At 43.7% G+C, this 17,547-nt stretch overlaps 2 protein-coding genes across 6 annotated transcripts in view; both read right to left on the reverse strand.

Annotated features, from left to right (window-relative positions):
* Positions 1 to 17,547, reverse strand: part of LOC141051811 (uncharacterized) — a 646,796-nt gene that overhangs the window by 235,948 nt on the left and 393,301 nt on the right. The window lies entirely within an intron of this gene.
* Positions 1 to 17,547, reverse strand: part of LOC141052156 (uncharacterized) — a 155,139-nt gene that overhangs the window by 10,641 nt on the left and 126,951 nt on the right. Inside the window, exons 11-13 of the mRNA XM_073549387.1 lie at positions 12,214 to 12,309; positions 10,797 to 10,886; positions 234 to 329 (exon numbers count right to left, since the gene is read on the reverse strand). Coding sequence (XP_073405488.1) covers positions 234 to 329; positions 10,797 to 10,886; positions 12,214 to 12,309 — 282 coding nt within the window. The remainder of the gene's footprint in view (positions 1 to 233; positions 330 to 10,796; positions 10,887 to 12,213; positions 12,310 to 17,547) is intronic.

Consider the following 17,547-nt stretch of genomic DNA (forward strand, 5'->3'; position numbering starts at 1 on the left):
GGGACTATCACAACCTGTATAAAAGCAGAAGTAGGAAATACAGCAGCCATTTTGTGGTGAATCTAGGAAAGGAAAGAGGTGATTAGGAAAAGCAAGTTGATAGTTTTGGGTGCCTGGGTTTGATTTAGCAAAAAAATCATTTTTGGTGGAGAACCTCTTCCATTGGCAAGAAGCCAGATAGTGAGGCTGAAGAGCCAAAACCCTTGGTAAGTTTAGGAAGTTAAGTAACGTACCATTAGCTGTAGGTGTCATGGTTGTAGTTGTTGGGCGTTTTGTCTTAGTAGGTGGCATGGTTTTTGTTGTTGGGCTTTGTGGAGTACTAGTAGTGGCTAAACCCAGAAAAAAAAAAACAAAATTGTTACTTCATTCCAATCAACAATGAGAATATGATGATGGGCAATGGACACATAGCAAATGTGACATGGACAGTGACATGCCCAACATAGGTGATAACGATGATATGTAACTTTGTTGAACAGTTAATACTTACTCTACCCAGTTACTGTTGTAAGTACATGATACTACATAGTAGATGGGCAGAGGGGTACATGCAAATCAGGGGTCCCTGAAGCAGAAGTCATAATTGGACCATACCCTAAAAAAGAAAATATTTGGTGGAGGCGGTAGGGTAGTAGTGCATCATTTTTGTAGTCACAGAAGGGCATACTGTGCCTTCCTATTTGTGCTGTTTCAGTTTATTCTGTTAGACTTTCAGCCATACATGGACATTTATGTAATGGTATATACTTAGTTTATCATCTATTGTATTTGTTATACTTTGCTGCCATCTACTGCCCATTGCTGTATTACACTGTTTTTTTTTGTTATGGTACTTTCCCATAATACCTCTCTGTCAATAGCTCCTCCTATCTTTTTCATTCTGTTTCCTGCTTTTGTACTTTTGGGCCATCTTGTAACACACATGCACTGCAGAGCTGGAGAAAGGATTCTCTTGTTACCTCCAACCTGGAGCTCCTATCATCTCTAATCTGGTGCTTCTATAACAGCTCTAACCTACAGTCCTCACTCCTACCTCATCTCCATTTCTTCATCTTCCTTGACATCTCATCTCATCAAGGTACTGTAAATAAAGCCTGTTGAATTCATCACTGCATCATCCTTCCGGACCACCATGCGCCGCTGACAGGGATTGGGAGCACAGGCTGGCGAGTAACGCTATCCGCCATTGTTTATATAGAGATTCGTGATCACATCCCTCAGACACATCTCATCCATGTATATCGGTGGCAGAATAGTAACAAGAGACCTAAGTCTACAGTTGTCTGTGTGTATATGCATTGTCTGCTAGCAAGACTTAACCGTTCACCATCTTAGCTAAAACATGTCCACAAAAGGCACCGTGGACCCATCTGCAAGTGAAGCACATCAGGTTCCTGACACCATAGATGCTGCAGGAGCAGAGTCCGCACTTACTGCAGAGCAAGATGTACGACCCAAACGTGTAACCAGGCCGACACAAAAGGCCAGAGAGAACTTTGAGATTACTAGAGACGAGTTCCATGATAACCTTGAACATTTATGGGGCAGAGTTGATCACTATTTAGCAGCTATTCCACGCTCTCACAGATTTAACCGCCAAATTGAAGAGTTTATCTGCCGCCTATGATCACTACCAGAGACTGTCTGCAAGGTACATCACATTCCTGAGTAACTGTGACATGGAAGACGCACCAGCAGAACTAGCTGAAAGGGAAACTCTTCTCCAAGAAAAGACCTCATTAGTACAAGATGCCCAGGATAAAGCAGAACTCCACATTGCTCACCTCCAAGAAGCCAGGTCACATCGCACAACATCGACCAAAATCAAATCTTCGTCTTCCAGATCATCTCACTCCAGGAAGTCAACATTGTCCGACAAGATACTGGAGATCCGTGCAGCTGCAGAGGAAGCTAAAGTAAAAAGCTCCTTTGCTAAGAGGGAGGCTGAAGTGGAAGTAGAAGCCCAAATGGAAGCTCAAAGAAATGAGATGGAGGCTCAAAGAAACAAAATGAAAGCCCAAAGGAACTTGAAAATACTCCAAGCAGAAAGCAAAGAAGCAACAGCCCTTGCTAAACTGAAGGTTCTTGAACAAGCATTGGGTCAAGACGATAATTCGGATTGTCTTATTCCAGGAGAAATGGAGGACTCAGCTGATTGCACTTCTAACTATGTGCTAAGACATTTAACATCTGCACCAGCACCACCTTTAGTTTCTAACACAGATGCGCCCGCAAGTCAAGAAATGTCGCCACCTACTGCCTACAAAGTAACTTCCAGCACTAACTCACAATTTAGGCCACAGCCAGCAGAACCTATAGGGACTAAACCGCAGTTTAACGCTTTTGCCGCATCATTTCGTCCTGATTTGTCGCAGTCATATAAGCCAGAGAACTTGCATCCCCTAAGGATACCACAAGTTCATCCTGCAACAATGACCAGGAGATCGGACATGTCTGACTTCGCCAGATACATGATTCGCCGGGAGTTAATAAACATTAGTCTCTCAAAGTTTGATGATTGTGCCGAGAATTATAGAGCCTGGAAATCGACCTTTCAAGCAGTGCTCCAAGACCTTAATCTCACTGGCAAAGAACAACTGGATTTGCTTGTTAACTGGTTAGGCCCTGAATCAGCAGAGCGCAAAAAGACAATAAGGGCAGTTCATGTGGACTATTCAGATGCAGGTCTTATTGCAGCCTGGGAGAGACTGGAACAAACTTACGGCAGCTCAGAAGCCATGGAATGTGCCTTATTTAAAAGACTGCAAACTTTCCCAAAGATAACTAACAAGGACAATAGAAAACTAAAGAAATCCCTCCTCTGGACATGAATGCTGATATTCTGGTCCTACTCGGGAGGGACATTCTGAAGGTCCACAAGGTGCGCCAACAATGTAACGGCCCAGATGATGCTCCATACGCCCAAAGACTTGACCTAGGCTGGGTAATCGTGGGCGATGTATGTTTGGGTTGCTCCCTTACCCTTCAAGGCTTCAAGGACCGGGCTTTCTAACAAGAGGGAACAGGCCTTATCTAGATTCATCTCGTTGCAGAGAACATTGAGGAACAAGCCTGAACTGAAGGAACATTTCATAGCCTTTATGGACAAGATATTTCGCAATGACCACGCTGAGCCAGCTCCACCATTGCAAGCTGATGAAGAATGCTGGTATCTACCTTCCTTTGGAATATATCATCTGAGAAAGCCAAAATCAAATCAGAGTGGTGTTCGATTCAAGCGCTAAACACGACAGCGTATCTCTGAATGACGTTCTCCTCACTTGTCCGAACCTGACTAATAACCTGGTGGGAGTGCTCATGAGATTCAGAAAGGAACCGGTCACCATTACCTCCGATATCGAACAAATGTTCCATTGTTTCGTCGTGCAACAAGATCACAGAAATTATCTCCGTTTTCTATGGCACCGAGACAACGACACCAACAAGGAAATGGTCGAATACCGCGTGAAGGTGCGCGTGTTCGGAAACAGTCCTTCTCCAGCAGTCGCTACATACGGCCTGCGTAGGACTGCCTCTGATGGCACAGCAGAGTTTGGGAAGGATGCCCAACAGTTTGTTGAAAAGGACTTCTACGGGGACGACGGTTTTAAATCCCTGCACACAGCGGAAGAAGCCATAGATCTGCTCAAACATTCCCAAGTAAGGATGGAATCGTACGTAAGGTGGAAGTATAAATAGGAAAACAAGGCGAGACCAAATTGTTCCTCAGGCCAGTAGGGGAACTCATTCTGTTGTTCTCGTCCAATAAACACAATAGTGATGTCGGCTGACGTCAAGCGGGGAGTGTTCTGTCCAGCCATATAATTGCTGTCTAGAAAGTCATTTTTGTGTGTATTAATCCTTCATATATTTCATACTGTAAGGTAACAGCACCACCTGCTGGCCGTTTAAGGCATAGATTCTAGTTTAATTTGCAATGTTTTGTGGGATTGTTCCTGTTACATCATAGTCTTGTTTATGACACTGTGAGGGGAACAGCAGCCATTATTCCTCTATATGTCTTATGAGAAACTACACCATTCGTGTTCTTCATGCTTCTTAAACAGCCTGCTCTAAGCATAGTTGGTAAGCACTATCTAGGTGCTATAATCCTGTGTTTATAACGTTTGTTGTATTAAATAGGTAATCATCAGCTATGTATTACCTCATGTTACCTATGTATTACCTCATGTTACCTATGTATTACCTCATGGTACCTATGTATTACCTCATGGTACCTATATATTACCTCATGATACCTATTTATTACCTCATCTTACCTATGTATTACCTCATGGAACCAATGTATTAATTCATGGTACCTGTTGTGAGTTCATTTTCCCCTTCACTACTGAGGCCCGAGTAACTCCCTCTTCTGGTAAAGAAAGTTAGTGAGCCTGATTATCAAACACCTGAGTCTGATGATGATGACTGGCTGAGTGGAGTTACTGACTGGATATAAGGCTGCTGATGCCCTTCTGCCCTGCGGGTGATTTCTCTGTGGGATCCTTGGAGACCAGTCTGAATTCCTGCTCCTCTAAAGCTAAGTTTTCTGCTCAGCTTTTTGCATTTGTGCTTAGACTTTGTTTTGCTTTGTTTCTCTGGATTTCTGCCATTCCCTGCTGGGGTGTGCTGAATTCCTTTAGCTCTGTCTTCTGAAAATACCTGAGTGCTGATTTAGTTTTTGAAGCCTAGCTGCTTCAGGGTCTTTTTCATATCAGCTTGTTGGCTTATGTCTTTGATAGGATTTTGGCAGATTGCAGACAGCAACCTTCCTTTCCTTTTTTTTTTTTTGCTAGCTTGGGCCCCATCGTTTGCTCAGCCTATCTTTCTATCTGTGTGAGTGTTTTTTCATCTTGCTTCACCGTCATTATATGTTGGGGGCTGCCTTTTACTTTGGGGTCTGCTCTGGGGCAGTTTAGATTTCCTTTTCTGTCTTTAGGCTATTTAGTGCTCCGGCTGTGATTGAGCGGTCTAGGGCATCGTAGGAACCCCCCACGGCTTCTGCTAGTTGTGTTGATAGGTTCAGGGGGTCTGCAATCTGATAGTTGCCAATTCTCTGGTTTTCTGGACGTAGCTTCTATTTTTGTGTCTGCCTCCTACGGTGACTCATTCATAACAGAATCACCCGCCATACCGCAGATCCTAGGGTACTCAATAGCAGGAAAGAATTGTAAAAAAAAAAAAAGTGTGTATATTTTTTCCTCTATATCTCTGAGGCCATAGGGGGAATTTTTTTTTCTCTCAATGGAGATAAAGCAATTGTCTGATTGTGTGGAGCAGCTCGCTGCGGAAGTGCGGGGAATTTCCGCCTACCTTGCTCATTCACATGCTGCTGAACCAAAGATTCCTACACCTGATGTATTTTTTGGGGATCGGTCTAAATTTTTGAATTTCAAAAATAATTGAAAATTATTTTTTGCCTTGAAGCCTAACTCGTCAGGGAGCTCCGCGCAGCAGGTTAAAATTGTCATCTCTTTGCTGCGTGGCGATCCCCAGGATTGGGCGTTTTCTTTGAAACCAGATGATCCTATTCTGACTAATGTGAACGCATTTTTTCAGGCCTTGGGGTTGTTGTATGATGAACCTAATGCCATTGATCAGGCTGAAAAGACCCTGCTGGCATTGAACCAGGGTCGTGATTCTGCAGAATTGTACTGTCAAAAATTCCGAAAGTGGGCAGTACTTACTACCTGGAATGATAATGCCTTGGCTGCTCTCTTTCGGAAGGGGTTGTCAGAAGCCATAAAGGATACTATGGTGGGATTTCCTGTTCCCTCTGGTCTTGACGATTCTATGTCATTAGCTATTCAGGTTGATCGGCGTTTGCGCGAACGCAAAGCTGCACGAGAGGTGTTGCCACCTGTTGAACAAATGTCTGAACCTATGCAATGTGATAGAGTTTTTTCCAGAGAGCAGCGTCAGGAGTTCAGAAGGCGTAATAAGTTGTGTTTTTTCTGTGGAGATGCCTCGCATATTATTTCTGTCTGTCCTAAACAAGAGAAACGCTTTGCACACACGTTTTCTGTTGGTGGTGTTCAACCTAAGTTTCTTCTGGCTATTACTCTGATCTGCTCCCTGTCCACATTTTCCGCCAAGGCTTTTGTGGATTCGGGAGCAGCCCTAAACCTAATGGACTTGGATTTTGCTAAACGTTGTGGATTTCCGATGACACCTCTGCAGACGCCTATCCCTTTGAGGGGGATTGATGCTACTCCTTTGGCTAAAAATAAACCTCAGTTTTGGACCCAGGTGGTAATGCGGGTCGCCCCAGACCATCAAGAAAATTGCAGATTTTTGGTGTTGCATAATCTGCATGATACTATTGTTCTGGGGTTTCCCTGGTTACAAATTTATAATCCAGTTTTGGATTGGAAATCTGTGTCTGTGGTGAGTTGGGGTTTTCGGTGTGCCTTTAGTGAGGCTCCGGTGTTTTCCACCTCTCCTCAGTCGCATGATGTTCCTGATTATTTGGCGGACTTTTATGATGTATTTAGTGAGAATGAGTCTGCGTCTCTGCCTCCTCATAGGAGTTATGACTGTGCAATTGAACTGAGCCCGGGGTGTAAATTTCCCAAGGGTCGGCTCTTCAATTTATCTGTACCCGAGCACGAGGCTATGCGATCCTATATTAAGGAGTCGTTGGAGAAGGGTCATATTAGACCATCCTCGTCACCCTTAGATGCCGGTTTTTTTTTTTGTAGCCAAAAAGGATGGATCATTAAGACCTTGTATTGATTATCGTGCCCTCAACAAAATTACTGTTAAATATCAGTATCCGTTACCCCTGATTTCTGATCTATTCTCCAGAGTTAAAGGTGCTTGCTGGTTTACCAAGCTTGACCTCTGGAGGGCGTATAATCTTATTCGCATTAAGCATGGGGATGAATGGAAGACAGCGTTTAATACTCCGGAGGTACATTTTGAGTACCTGGTGATGCCTTTTGGGCTCACTAATGCCCCTTCTGTCTTCCAGTGCTTCATGAACGATATTTTCCGAGATTTTGTCGATAAATTTTTGATTATCTATCTGGATGATATTTTGATCTTCTCCAAGGATTGGGATTCTCATGTGGAACATATTCGGACTGTGTTCCGGATCTTGAGGGAGAATTCCCTGTATGTCAAAGGATCTAAATGCCTTTTTGGAGTACAGAGGATTTATTTTTTAGGATTTATTTTGTCCCCGTCAACTATTGAAATGGACCCGGCCAAGGTACAGGCCATTTACGATTGGGTTCAGCCCACTTCTTTGAAGGCCCTCCAGAAGTTTTTGGGTTTTGCTAATTTTTATCGGAAATTTATAGCAAAATTTTCTAGTATTGCCAAGCCATTGACTGATTTGACTAAGAAGGGTGCTGATGTGTTAAATTGGTCTCTGCAGGCTGTTTCTTCCTTTCAGGAGCTGAAGCGAAGATTCACCTCCGTCCCGGTTTTGCGGCAACCTGATGTCTCACTTCCGTTCCAGGTAGAGGTGGATGCTTCTGAGATTGGTGCAGGAGCTGTTTTGTCCCAAAAGGATCCTGTAACATCTAAAATGAATCCCTGTGCTTTCTTTTCCCGAAAGTTCTCTTCATCTGAACGTAACTATGATGTGGGGAATCGGGAACTGTTGGCCATGAAATGGGCATTTGAGGAGTGGAGACATTGGTTGGAGGGAGCTAAGCATCAAGTCGTGGTCCTCACTGACCACAAGAATTTGATTTACCTAGAGTCGGCTAAGCGCTTGAACCCTAGACAGGCTAGGTGGGCCTTGTTTTTTACACGTTTTGATTTTGTGGTTTCTTTTCTTCCTGGAACTAAGAATGTCAAGGCAGACGCCCTCTCTAGGAGCTTCTTTGCTGATTCTCCTGTGGTGACCAAGCCTGCTACCATCTTAGGCGAAGGGGTAGTTCTTTCTGCCATCTCGCCCGATTTGAGACGTGCTCTGGAAGAGTTCCAGGAGGACAAACCTGAGCGTTGTCCCAGTGGAAAGTTGTATGTTCCTGACCAGTGGAAGAAGAGAGTGATGTCTGAAGTTCATTGCTCTGCTTTGGCTGGTCATCCAGGAATTTTTGGTACTAGAGATCTGGTGAGTCGGTCTTTTTGGTGGCCCTCCTTGTCTCGTGATGTCAGGAATTTTGTGCAGTCCTGTGGGACGTGCTCCCGGTCTAAATTGTGTTCTCGCTCTAGTGGGTTGTTGATGCCTTTGCCTGTCCCCAAGAGGCCATGGACCCATATTTCAATGGATTTCATCTCTGATATGCCTGTCTCAAAGGATGACTGTTATTTGGGTGATTTGTGATAGGTTCTCTAAGATGGTTCATCTTGTACCACTCCCTAAGTTGCCGTCTTCCTCTGAGTTGGCGCCCCTGTTTTTACAACAGGTGGTTCGCTTGCACGGGATTCCTGAGAACATTGTATCTGACAGAGGAGTCCAGTTTGTGTCTAGATTTTGGAGAACTTTCTGTTCCAAGCTGGGAATTCAGTTGTCCTTCTCCTCTGCTTTTCACCCTCAGACCAATAGGCAGACAGAGAGAACAAACCAGACCTTGGAGTCATATGTGAGATGTTTTATTTCTGCTGATCAGGATGATTGGGTTTCATTTTTGCCCTTGGCCGAATTTGCTTTAAATAATAGAGCTAGTTCTGCCACTTTGATGTCACCTTTTTTTTGTAACTTTGGGTTTCATCCTCGATTTTCTTCAGGGCAGGTGGAGCCCTCTGCCTGCCCAGGTGTTGACACTGTGGTGGAGAGAATGCACCAGATCTGGGACCAAGTGGTGGATAAGTTTTCTCTCTCCCAGGAAAAGGCCCAGCGGTTTTCCAACCGACATAGGACCATTGGTCCCCAGTTTAAGGTTGGTGATATGGTGTGGTTATCATCAAAAAATATTGCTATGAAGGTGGCTTCTCCTAAGTTTAAGCCTAGATTTATTGGACCTTACAAGATTTTGCAGATTATTAATCCGGTCTCTTTTCGTTTGACTCTTCCTGTCACATTTAAAATCCATAATGTGTTCCATAAATCTTTGTTGAAGAGGTTTGATGAACCTGTTGTTCCGGGGGTGGCACCTCCAGACCCTGTATTGGTTGAAGGTAACATGGAATATGAGGTAGAGAAAGTACTGGATTCCCATCTGGCTAGACGGAGACTCCAGTATTTGGTTAAGTGGAAGGGTTATGGTCAGGAGGATAATTCCTGGGTCTCTGCCTCTGATATTCATGCCAAAAGATTGGTGCGTGCCTTTCATCGGGCTCACCGTGATCGCCCTGGTGGCGTGGTTGAGGGTTCGGTGACCCCTCCTCAAGGGGGAGGTACTGTTGTGAGTTCATTTTCCCCTTCACTACTGAGGCCCGAGGAACTCCCTCTTCTGGTAAAGAAAGGTAGTGAGCCTGATTATCAAACACCTGAGTCTGATGATGATGACTGGCTGAGTGGAGTTACTGACTGGATATAAGGCTGCCGACGCCCTTCTGCCCTGCGGGTGATTTCTCTGTGGGATCCTTGGAGACCAGTCTGAATTCCTGCTCCTCTAAAGCTAAGTTTTCTGCTCAGCTTTTTGCATTTGTGCTTAGACTTTGTTTTGCTTTGTTTTTCTGGATTTCTGCCATTCCCTGCTGGGGTGTGCTGAATTCCTTTAGCTCTGTCTTCTGAAAATACCTGAGTGCTGATTTAGTTTTTGAAGCCTAGCTGCTTCAGGGTCTTTTTCATATCAGCTTGTTGGCTTATGTCTTTGATAGGGTTTTGGCAGATTGCAGACAGCAACCTTCCTTTCCTGTTCTGTTTAGCTAGCTAGGGCCCCATCGTTTGCTCAGCCTATCTTTCTATCTGTGTGAGTGTTTTTTCATCTTGCTTCACCATCATTATATGTTGGGGGCTGCCTTTTACTTTGGGGTCTGCTCTGGGGAAGTTTAGATTTCCTTTCCTGTCTTTAGGCTATTTAGCGCTCCGGCTGTGATCGAGGGGTCTAGGGCATCGTAGGAACCCCCCACGGCTACTGCTAGTTGTGTTGATAGGTTCAGGGGTCTGCAATCTGATAGTTGCCAATTCTCTGGTTTTCTGGACGTAGCTTCTATTTTTGTGTCTGCCTCCTATGGTGACTCATTCATAACAGGTACCTATGTATTACCTCATGGTACCTATGTATTATCTCATGGTACCTATGTATTACCTCATGTTACCTATGTATTACCTCATGGCACCTATGTATTACCTCACGGTACCTATGTATTACCTCATGGTATCTATGTATTACCTCATGGTACCTATCTATTACCTCATCTTACCTATGTATTACCTCATCTTACCTATGTATTACCTCATGGAACCTATGTATTACCTCATGGTACCTATGTATTACCTCATCTTACCTATGTATTACCTCATGGAACCTATGTATTACTTCATGGTAGCTATGTATTACCTCATGGTACCTATGTATTACCTCTTGTTACCTATGTATTACCTCATGGTACCTATGTATTACCTCATGGCCTCACTTTAAACTTTTGTCCAGGGCCCCACATTGTCTAAAACTTGCCCTGGTGGTAAATCATGTTATATCTCCTGCATATAGAGATGTTGTCAGCATTGATGACCAAGCGGATTCAGTGCAAATCATATGTGTGCTATACACATCTCTTCAGGGCAAATGTAGCTTTAAAATCATACTTTCTTTTAGCAGTGAAAATAATTTCCAGTGAAAATAATTTCCTGTGAAAATTTGGCAAAGGTGGTGACTTCAAATTTCAAAAGATTTTCACATCTCTAGTGATCACATGTGCTCCATAATATTAAGGTAAATCTTACTTACGTGGACATTCACACGGTATAAGAGGACATAGATTACTGTAGTACATTTCTGGGCTGCAGTGTTGAGGAAGGCACCAGCACTGACCATCTCCTATGTTTAGAAGACATGAATATTATAATCATCATTGTTCTGTATAAACGATCAACATAATGTTCCAACGCAGCAAAGTAAAGAGGCGAATAGGAAAAGCAGGATGGTAGTTTTGGCTGCGTTGGGTTGTTTTTTGGTAAGTTTAGTAAGTTCAATATTCAATAGCATACTTTCAGTGATAGTTGGCATAGTTGTAGGTGTTGGGCGTTGTGTAGTAGAAGGCGGCAGGGTTGTAGTTGATGGATGTTGTGTAGTAGTAATGTCTGTTACCAGAAAAGAAATGTACTCCAGTGAAAGAGAATGTGGTGGTGGTCATCGGTGGTGGGCAATGGACACATAGCAAACATGATGTCACATGCTAAACATAGAGTAAGACATGTAACTTTGTGTCACTCAAGTCTGGTATTCCATCTATGTCTAGTCCCCACACAGATCCTGCTGCACCTCCCTGTGGGCTCCAACGTTCCCATGACCATTGGGACCAGTCTATCACACTTGGTTTCTCTAGAGAGGAGTCATGCAACAATTTTCTATGTAGTAACAAACATGATGGGACCAACTGGGATTCCAAGAGATGAATAGATGTCTTTAATGTTGGTATGTCCTTACTTGTAGAGGATGTCGATTATTTAAAGAAATCTAGTATATGACATAACCCACCAGTTTTTCGAATCATCTCTCTCGCATCATTTTTGATTTTTGGTGGAATGCACAGCTAGAACCATGATTAGACGTATACTTTAATGTGTGATTAGATACCTATCATGGTGCCCACTGATATCAATACGTTACTAATGTGCCTTCTCAACAAGAGTGGCTTTTTTTACAAGATATAAAGGTTTTATCACTAGAGTTTAGTTAATCGATGTGATGCATAGTGAATTCCTATAAACATTTGTGAAATTTATTGAACCAGGCAAATTCAAACAATTTGGGATTTGCTGAATGAATTAAATTGGTCACAAACATTTCACATATTACAGAAGAATGCAAAAGCCAGAGATGGATCAAAAGACCTCGGACACAGCTGGGTTGGTTTTCCCATAATGTCTCACAGATATCACATTACATGGTATAACACAGCCAATCAGGAGGGACTATCACAACCTGTATAATAGCAGAAGTAGGAAATACAGCAGCCATTTTGTGGTGAATCTAGGAAAGGAAAGAGGTGATTAGGAAAAGCAAGTTGATAGTTTCGGGTGCCTGGGTTTGATTTAGCAAAAAAAATCATTTTTGGTGGAGAACCTCTTCCTTTGGAAAGAAGTCAGATAGTGAGGCTGAAGAGCCAATACCCTTGGTAAGTTTAGTAAGTTAAGCAACATACCATTAACAGTAGGTGTCATGGTTGTAGTTGTTGGGCGTTCTGTCTTAGTAGGTGGCATGGTTTTTGTTGTTGGGCTTTGTGGAGTAGTAGTAGTGCCTAAACCCAGAAAAAAAACAAAACAAAATTATTTCATTCCAATCAACAATGAGAATATGATGATGGGCAATGGACACATAGCAAATGTGACATGGACAGTGACATGCCCAACATAGGTAATAATGATGATATGTAACTTTGTTGAACAGTTATTACTTACTCTACCCAGTTACTGTTGTAAGTACGTGATACTACATAGTAGATAGACAGAGGGGTACATGCAAATCATGGGTCCCTGAAGCAGAAGTCTTAATTGGACCATACGCTAAAAAAGAAAATATTTGGTGGAGGCGGTAGGGTAGTAGTGCATCATTTTTGTAGTCACAGAAGGGCATACTGTACCTTCCTATTTGTGCTGTTTCAGTTTATTCTGTTAGACTTTCAGCCATACATGGACATTTATGTAATGGTATATACTTAGTTTATCATCTATTGTATTTGTTATACTTTGCTGCCATCTACTGGCCATTGCTGTATTACACTGTAATATTTTGTTATGGTACTTTCCCATAATACCTCTCTGTCTATAGCTCCTCCTATCTTTTTCGTTCTGTTTCCTGTTTTTGTACTCCGGGCCATCTTGTAACACACATGCACTGCAGAGCTGGAGAAAGGATTCTCTTGTTACCTCCAACCTGGAGCTCCTATCATCTCTAATCTGGTGCTTCTATAACAGCTCTAACCTATAGTCCTCACTCCTACCTCATCTCCATTTCTTCATCTTCCTTGACATCTCATCTCATCAAGGTACTGTAAATAAAGCCTGCTGAATTCATCACTGCATCATCCTTCCGGACCACTACGCGCCGCTGACAGGGATTGGGAGCACAGGCTGGCGAGTAACGCTATCCACCATTGTTTATATAGAGATTCGTGATCACATCCCTCAGACACATCTCATCCCAAATGGAAGCTCAAAGAAATGAGATGGAGGCTCAAAGAAACAAAATGGAAGCTCAAAGGAAATTAAAAATACTCCAAGCAGAAAGGAAAGCAGAAACAGCCCTTGCTAAACTGAAGGTTCTTCAACAAGCATTGGGACAAGAAGATAATTCAGATTGCCTTATTCCAGGAGAAATGGAGGACTCAGCTGATCGCACATCTAACTACGTGCTAAGACATTTAACATCTGCACCAGCACCACCTCCAGTTTCTAACACGGATGCGCCCGTAAGTCAAGAAATGTCGCCACCTACTGCCGACAAGGTAACTTCCAGTACTAACTCACAATTTAGGCCACAGCCAGCAGAACCTATAGGGACTAAACCGCAGTTTAACGCTTTTGCCGCATCATTTCGTCCTGATTTGTCGCAGTCATATAAGCCAGAGAACTTGCATCCCCTAAGGATAACACAAGTTCATCCTGCAACAATGACCGGGAGATCGGACAAGTCTGACTTCGCCAGATACATGATTCGCTGGGAGTTAATAAACATTAGGCTCTCGAAGTTTGATGATTGTGCCGAGAATTATAGAGCCTGGAAATCGACCTTTCAAGCAGTAATCCAAGACCTTAATCTCACTGGCAAAGAACAACTGGATTTGCTTGTTAACAGGTTAGGCCCTGAATCAGCAGAGTGCATAAAGACATTAATGGCAGTTCATGTTGACTATTCAGATGCAGGTCTTATTGCAGCCTGGGAGAGACTGGAACAAACCTACGGCAGCTCAGAAGCCATAGAATGTGCCTTATTTAAAAGACTGCAAACTTTCCCAAAGATAACTAACAAGGACAATAGAAAACTTGAAGATCTTAGCGACCAACTAAAGGAAATAGAATTGGCAAAATTAGACCCACGTCTCTCAGGACTAAGCTACCTAGATACTGCTCATGGCGTTAATCCAATAGTGTCCAAGTTGCCACACAGCATTCAGGATAAATGGGCAGACCACGGCTCATGGTATAAAAGGCAGCATGATGTGTCCTTTCCCCCTTTTCACATTTTTCCAGGTTCATCAGTGACCAAGCTCGGAAGAAGAATGATCCCAGCTTCGACTTCACTGAGCCTACTCCACCAGCATCATCATCATCTACAAGGTAAGATAACATTGCCAAACGTAGAGATTCAAGGAACACAGTATCCGTGTGAAAGACTGATGTTCCACTTACTACATCTGCCTCCACTAAAACAAATAATTTTGCTCCTAAAGTCATGGACATTAACCGTATGTGCCCTAAGCACAAAAGGCCTCACCCACTTAAAGAATGCCGTGGATTCAGAGCAAGGACTTTGCAGGAGCGTAAAGATACCCACAAGGAGCTTGGGATATGTTATAAGTGTTGTGCCTCCTCAGACCACCTCACTAAGGACTGTAAGGCCGCCATTAAGTGCACTGAATGTAGCAGTAATAAACACATCACAGCCTTGCATTCCAAGCCAGCTCCATACAACTCGCAACCTTCTCCGACATCCAATCCTGCTCAAAAGCATGGCGGGGAGTCACAAGTTCTTGATCCAACTGCAACTGCTGTTTCCTCCTCATGTATTGAGGTATGTGGAGAAGGGACTGTTCCTAAATGCTGTACCAAGGTATGTCTGGTTAAGGTCTATCCAGGAGGACAACCCGACAAGGCCTCCAAAATGTATGCCATAATAGATGAGCAAAGTAACAGATCTCTAGCAAGGCCCAAATTCTTTGAGATCTTCAACATAAAGGGACAAACGACTCCATACACCCTCAAAACCTGCTCTGGTCGTATTGAGAATTCTGGCAGGAGAGCGTCTGGGTACATAGTCTCTTCAATCACGGGAAACGAGCTTATACCCTTGCCAACCCTAATTGAATGTGACCAGATATCTAATAACAGGGAGGAGATTCCCACTCCGGAAGCCACGCTTCATCACCACTTGAGGCACCTGACTAAAGAAATCCCTCCTCTGGACATGAATGCTGATATTCTGGTCCTACTCGGGAGGGACATTCTGAAGGTCCACAAGGTGCGACAACAATGTAACGGCCCAGATGATGCTCCATACGCCTAAAGACTCGACCTAGGCTGGGTAATCGTGGGCGATGTATGTTTGGATAGGAGTCACAAGGCATCCGAAGTCAACGCCTGTAAAACGTATGTGCTCCAAAATGGTCGTGCAACTCACTTTAAGCCATGCCTTCATCAATACGAAGTGAAAGAAAGGTTCTCTGATTGCATCCAAGAGCCTGACATCATTCCTACTCCCTACGGTGATGACTTAGGGAGAACAGTGTTTCACACAACAAAAGATGACAACAAAGTCACCTTATCCATAGAAGACAAGGAGTTTCTTAAAATGATGGACAGTGGATTCTTCAAAAACGAATCTGACCGCTGGGTTGCTCCCTTACCCTTCAAGGCTTCAAGGACAAGGCTTCCTACCAACAGAGAACAGGCCTTATCTAGATTCATCTCGTTGCAGAGAACATTGAGGAACAAGCCTGAACTGAAGGAACATTTCATAGCCTTTATGGACAAGATATTTCGCAATGACCACGCAGAGCCAGCTCCACCATTGCAAGCTGATGAAGAATGCTGGTATCTACCTTCCTTTGGAATATATCATCCAAGAAAGCCAAAACAAATCAGCGTGGTGTTCGATTCAAGCGCCAAACATGATGGCGTATCTCTGAATGAGGTTCTCCTCACTGGTCCGAACCTGACTAATAACCTGGTGGGAGTGCTCATGAGATTCAGAAAGGAACAGGTCACCATTACCGCCGATATCGAACAAATGTTCCATTGTTTCGTCGTGCACCAATATCACAGAAATTATCTCAGTTTTCTATTGCACCGAGACAATGACACCAGCAAGGAAATGGTCGAATACCGCATGAAGGTGCACGTGTTCGGAAACAGTCCTTCTCCTGCAGTCGCTACATACGGCCTGCGTAGGATCGCCTCCGATGGTGCAGAAGGATGCCCAACAGTTCGTTGAAAAGGACTTCTACGTGGACGACGGTCTTAAATCCCTGCCCACAGCAGAAGAAGCCATAGATCTGCTCAAACGGACACAAGGTATGCTTTCTAAAGCTCATTTAAGATTGCATAAAATTGCCTCCAATAGTGCTTTTGTCATGAAGGCCTTTCACCCTAATGATCATGCCGCAGAATTTAGGGACTTGAATTTACGCCGAAACAATCCACCAGTACAGAGAAGCCTAGGCCTGAGGTGGAACTTGCTAAAGGACTCCTTCAGCTTTCAGGTTAGTGGTGCGGGAAAACCATTTACTAAGCGCGGGGTTCTGTCAGTGGTGAACAGTCTGTATGATCCACTTGGGTTTGTTGCACCCCTGACTATACAAGGCAAGCTCCTGCTGAGACAACTCACAGATTGCATTAAGAACTGGGATGTACCACTTCCTGCGGACCAACAACTAAGGTGGAAGTCGTGGAGAGAATCTCTGTGCCTTGGATAAGATCCACATACCACTTTGTTACACTCCGGCATCCCTGGCTACGAGTCAAAGGAAAGAGATTCATGTATTCGCTGATGCTTCCACTGAAGCTATTGCCACTGTCGCTTACTTGAAGGTTGTAGTCTCTAACAATGCAGTCCATGTTGGATTTCTGTTTGGAAAGGCTAAACTGGCTCCTAAACCCGAGCACACCATACCCAGACTCGAGCTCTGTGTGGTTGTACTAGCCATAGAGATTGCAGACTTCATACAGAGTGAACTAGCTATTCACGTGGATGACACAAAATTCTACACAGACTGTAAGGTAGTTCTGGGCTACATATATAACCAGACGAAATGCTTCTACGTCTATGTCAGTAACCGCGTGGAAAGAATCAGGAAATCCTCTAAGCCCCAGAAATGGCAGCATGTCCCATCCCATCTTAACCCTGCAGACCTTGCTACAAGACCAGTGTCTGTTGATGCATTCCCAAGCTCTTCTTGGTTAACAGGACCAGGGTTCCTTCACGACCAATGCGAAGAGAATGCCGTTGAAGACAGCTTCAACCTTCAAGATCCAGATGTCGACCCAGAGATCCGTCCTGATGTCAGCATCTTCATTACCAAATTCAAGGAGAAGTTTGGCTTGGACTGTCGGCGTTTTGATCGCTTCTCAAGATGGACGAGGTTGGTTCGTGCCATTGCAAGGTTAGTACACATTGTACAATGCTATCGCAATAAGGACAGTAACACTAATTGTCATGGTTGGCATATCTGCCATAAGCCCCTCTCTGCAGAAGACATTGCTCTGAGTGAACTCTTTTTGATATGCAATGTGCAGCAGAATGTTTTACACAAGGAACTGGA

The sequence above is a fragment of the Dendrobates tinctorius genome, unplaced genomic scaffold (assembly GCF_039654945.1).
Source record: "Dendrobates tinctorius isolate UK_male_01 unplaced genomic scaffold, ASM3965494v1 ptg000158l, whole genome shotgun sequence".
NCBI lineage: Eukaryota > Metazoa > Chordata > Amphibia > Anura > Dendrobatidae > Dendrobates > Dendrobates tinctorius.